Here is a 5,122-nt window from a genome sequence, read left to right as displayed (position 1 = left end):
ACCGTTTCTTCCGAACCATTGTCCAGGCTACCATGCCTGCAACATCGCGAAGCATCCGTGAGGAAGTTGGGCCAAATGAGGCAAAGCGGTAGCCGGCAAATAGAACATTGCTTAATCAACAGGCACTCGAGACTCGTAGTGCCATCGTGCTATCGATCTCGTTAGCATTCGGTGCATCGCTGCCGAGAGCTGCGTTCCGCCTGGTTGCATACGCAGGTCAGGGTTGTCAATCACAAACCCGTGGCATGGAACGCGAGATTCAAGGAGGAACCAGGAGCTGCGCAACGTTCGGAACCCAAGATTGCAATGTTCGATCTCAGCCAGTATCGAAGTCATCCCACATAAAGCTGCACATGGGCGCTAAGAAGAGTTTCCCGGCAGGTCGGAAGTTGTCGCCGCGTGGTCAAGGAATCCAGGGACGACGGACAGACTGGCCTTCGTTGCACTTGTCCGGGGAACCTTCAACCCAACGTCCCATGGCACTTGAAAGAAACCCGCCGTGGTGCAGACGGAGTATCGGAACCGATAGCGTTCCCAATTGCCCAATCCGTGCACCCGTTAGACGAGACCCCAACTGTCCGATTGGGAGCACAGGGCTAGGCTGCCGGCCCCTGCTTCGCCGGAGGAGCACGAGAGGCTTACCATCATCGGCTGTAGATGATGGGTAAGTTCAATGCCCAGTTAACTTGTCGATACCGTAAAGGATCGGCGACCTGAACGCGTTGGCCGTAAGAAATATAAAAGGTTGCATGTGTCCGCGTCAAATTTTGTCCAGTGGCAATGACGTTCGGGGAAGGAGCGTCCAGTAGGATAGGGCGGACTTGAGCCTGACTAGCTGACAATAAGTTATCGAGATCCAGGGCGACCTGAGGCGAGGGTTCATGATGTGAAGGAACCGAATGACGGCTCGGCGGCCCGTCCTACCCTTTAGTGAGCCGGATTGGCTGGCCGGAAAGACAAACTTGCATGGCGGGACTAGGGGAGGTGGGGACCGGATTCCGAGTCCCAACAGGACGGCGTCTGGGTTGCTGTTGTTCCACTGACAGATCCCTGATCGCCGAGTTGCTTGCGGCTACTCTTGAGAAGCTTCCCCATCCGAGTTAGGTAATTCATCCTTTTCATGAGTAGGTAGGTCCCGACAGGCTCAGAGTCAAACGGGCTCACGCTAAGATGCGATCTCTTCGTCGTTGTTGCTAGAGGGGCTAGTCCAACGAGGTCAATCCCAAGGTGACGGCTGCAATGATACCTCGTAAGGTGCAGGCTATTATCAGAAGCCAGGATTCTGTCGTTGCCTCCCGACATCCTAGCTATCGATGCAGATTGTTATTCCCAGGGAAGGCGGGAAATTATCTTTCCATGAACCGGATTTCGAGCCAAATGGTTTTGTCTTTGGGTCTGAAGATCCCGGCTCGTAAGACGCCCGTCGAACTTTTCGATGATCTGGGAGGGTTGCGTCGGTGCAAGAACCGTAGTATAGTCGGATGCAGACCGGCCGTGCCTCGCCGACAACCATGGCGTTCCTGGACCAGCCGTATTAAAGCCATGGGATGCCCTGTTTCTGATGTGTATGTAGTAGTGACCCTGGCGCTAGATCGAGAATGGCTTCAATCACAGGCTCCCGTGAAGGGCTATTCGGACACTGCTTGCGTGTGGTGCATGGCTGCGTTGCAACCGCACCTTGCAGAGGTCCGCCGTTCAGCAACTTGTCACCGGAAGTAGGTAAAACAACGATTCGAAAAATCAGGCGATAAAGTTTGCGCAGTGGCCTTTAGTTCCAGTACTTGACCGGCTGTCCATCTCAAAAAGGTCGTCGTTCGTCTCATGTGGTGCGACTCTGGACGGAAAGCGACATAACCTTTCAAGACTCCATTCTCATTGGGACTTCACATGCGAATAGAAAGTGCCTGACTGTTGCGGAAATCTCTCCGGCAAACTTTGCAGTTGCATATCGAGTGAGAGTCCCGCGGCGGTGCTGTTGACTGGTTCAGTTTGCCTTGGCCAAGGCAGTGAAGCGGCGATGATTTTCGACAAGACTTTGTTGAACGAAGCACGAGCAGTTACGTCGACCCAAACCGTGATACGTCATGCTTTCCCATGTTGATTCGCAGCAATGCAATATAAAGGGAGCTGCAAAAGGCACGTCAGCTCGGGTACCTTACCTGAGGATAGATGATTTTGGCACGGGAGTCACGGAGAAAATGCACCTGCATGGAGAGATGGGACCCTGAGTTCGGTTCGGAAGCATCTGTGGTCCGTGGAGTAGACGTACCGCCGACGTGAGCAGAAAGCGCAGGAACGCCCATCGGAGGTTTTCTTATTGCGGCCGTACCTGAGCATCGTCCCGTCCTCAACTTCCTTGGTACGTCCCGTTCCATCACAAGATCTTAGGTCACCTCAACCCAAACAACAACCTTCAAACCCGCCGGAGCGGAACCGCCTGGCTCCACCGTCCTGGTTAGCCATTTCTGGGTGGATGCTCCTGCCGCTAGGTTGCAGATCTAGAAGTTGGAGAACAGCGGAGTGCGGGGAGCTGCATTATCTCCATCTCACTCCCTTGCTCAGTTCTACGCTGGGTGCGGTGACCTTTCCAGAACATCCAAGGACAACGGCGAAATCCACGCGGGGCACATCTTTCCTTCAACTTCTTATTCTCTGGAGGAATCAAGTAGTCCGAGCACGGAAGCAAATTCCCGCACGGCAGATAGTGCCGGTTGTTGGCCTCTACAGACTGGTTCAAGAATTTTCTCGCTCAAACATCGAATCGTCTACCAAGCCACCGACCACCTAGCCATCCCTGTCTATCTAGTGGATAATTCGTTTCTATCGGCGACCATTTGCCCTATCTTTGTCGGCAACTCAACGTCTGCGCCAATTCTCGTCCCTATCGCCGGCAGCCGCATTTAGTCGATATGTCGAGAGAGTTTGCCGCTCCCGACTGCCGTCTGCCCGGTGTCATCGCCGAGCTCATGCTGCCGGCCAGTTGAGCATCAGGATAGGTACTTTCACCTCTCGGTTCCTCCATGATGTTTGACAATTGTTCGTTACTTTATCTTTCGCGTCGATTATGGCACCACAGGTCTCTTCTTATGGTACCTGAATTCATTCGATCGCCTGCCATCTGACAAACGTCCCTCGGCGACGCTAGGCAATACTTACACAACGAGGCTGCAATATAACCGGAGACTTGTCAACGTTGATCCACGCAGCCAAGTCGGTGTTCCTGCATCTTCTCAATAGTCTTCTTGTCGCTGCTCTGCTGGTCTTGGCAAGGTCTGGTAGGACGAATACGTGACGCAAACCGCTGCCCCGTTTCAACAGGAAACACACAGCATGCTGTCACAGGAGCCTCGCTCATCGGAGAACATCTCCGCTATCACACCGCAAGAGCCGACACGATATCAGGAGAGGCGAAACGACGATGAACCGAACCAAGATCGGCTAGAGACAGCTCGAAATGTTACTGAAAAAGACGAGGGCAACACCGAGGCGTCAAGTGCGGAATCATCGGTCCAGAACCCGCCGTCCTCTAGCAAAGAATGTATCATTAAGCGATTTTGGAGCAAACAAGTCAGCGTAGTAGTGGAGTTTGAGACTTGTCGCGACCACCTAGGTACGTTCTGTGCGCAATAAACGGATTGTCTATTTGCTGTTTACGCACGGTTTCGCATTAGGAGCTCTTCAAGATTAGGTTCGGAAAACCCCTTCCGCATCTTCATAGCTCTGCCACCCCGTCCCGATCATACGGGAAGATGGTGGGATGTCACTGTTCCAGATCTTTTTGCACCGTATGGTCAGTCAAGCAGCAGTCTGCACGGTTTAGAGACCCCCGACACCTCTCTACTATGCATCCAAGTATTCCTTTGAGATCGTCATTCCTGATCATCCCGGTTATCCCGAAAGTTTCTTTCCTCAACACCAGAACATCGACCCTGATCCATGATACCTGTCTCGGCCGTGTTCATCTACCTTCCTCCGTTCCCTGCATGGCAATCTTTGCGTCGCCAAAAATTGCATATAGGCATCATCATGCCGATAAAACTATTCAATGTTACATTCCCCCTCATCAGCACTAAAACGGTTGTCTTCTCCCTGGGGCAGGACAAGGTCGCATTCCATACATGGTGTTGCGCTTGATGTTCCACTGATCATTTCGGATGGACCTACGGCAGCCAGTGTTGCACGAACTCTTACAGTCTCATAATGTCATGAACCAGACAGCTGTCTTAGCCGGAAGCTGTCCCGTCATCCCTATTGCACCAGTCTTACCCTTTGTATTCGTTGGTCATGATCAATGGAGTGCCAATAGCTAACAGAAACTTTTCCTGTCTCCAAGCGATCGAGCGAACGTTTCTAGGATACCTTCGTACATCACTAGCTACGGCTGTCCTAGGGACTGTAGTAGCGCAGCTCTTCGCCTTGCAGGCGTCAGACACAGGCTTCGGATATACGGCCGTGGGCAAACCCCTCGCTACCTTGTGCTACAGCTTCTCAATCTGTATCGTTTTGCTGGGAGCGTTCCGAGCCTGGAGACTCCAGCACGCTATGTTTGCTGGTAAGGCACTAGCCGGAGGGTTCGAACTAACAACACTCGCGTTGGGGTTCTTGATTGTATGTTGCTCCGATACTATCACGCAATGTTAGCAATCTGCCAGTTGAAGATCACCACTTTGCTAACGCTATCATAGCTGTCACTAGTCTTCTTTGGCTTTCTAATTGCTCTCGATGTAGTCAAAGAGTCTTCGAGCTAGATCACGCCTCGGGATTACCAGCGTGCGTCAGGGAATAGCAGTTTTAAGAAACGATTGAGCGGCATTGGAGCTCATGCCAGTCGATTGTCGTAGGGTTTTCAATGGGACGAATACTTCCACAGCCGGACGATGCAATGTTCCTTTGAGTACATTCAAGCTGGGCAGGTATCCAGGGGCACCCATCCTCGATTCTCACGGCTTATTATCAAGCCGCTAGTCGTTGTAGATGCAGGACCTAGCAAGACGGCCAGGTTCCCTTGGACCGTTGAGAGATTCATGTATTCTCTTCTAAGTGACTGAGGGGTAACTGTGTCGAATTTTGATGGCTCGAAGCGTGAAGGAAGGGTAGGCAAGTCGAGATTGGCCGCCGTGCC

General features: G+C 52.4%; 1 protein-coding gene across 1 annotated transcript; it reads left to right on the top strand.

Annotated features, from left to right (window-relative positions):
* Positions 1-3,330: 3,330 nt before the first annotated feature.
* On the top strand, positions 3,331-4,748 carry HER10_EVM0000086 (uncharacterized protein; the record flags this gene model as incomplete). The annotated part of the gene is made up of 3 exons (XM_035469881.1): positions 3,331-3,610; positions 4,355-4,608; positions 4,686-4,748. 3 exons carry the CDS (start codon positions 3,331-3,333, stop codon positions 4,746-4,748), a joined length of 597 nt encoding a protein of 198 aa, XP_035336774.1.
* Between the last annotated feature and the right edge of the window lie 374 nt (positions 4,749-5,122).

This window comes from Colletotrichum scovillei, assembly GCF_011075155.1.
Source record: "Colletotrichum scovillei strain TJNH1 chromosome Unknown Contig00002, whole genome shotgun sequence".
Taxonomy (NCBI): Eukaryota; Fungi; Ascomycota; class Sordariomycetes; order Glomerellales; family Glomerellaceae; genus Colletotrichum; species Colletotrichum scovillei.
The sequence above is the reverse complement of the archived record's forward strand: the minus strand, read 5'-3'. Positions and strand labels throughout refer to the sequence as shown.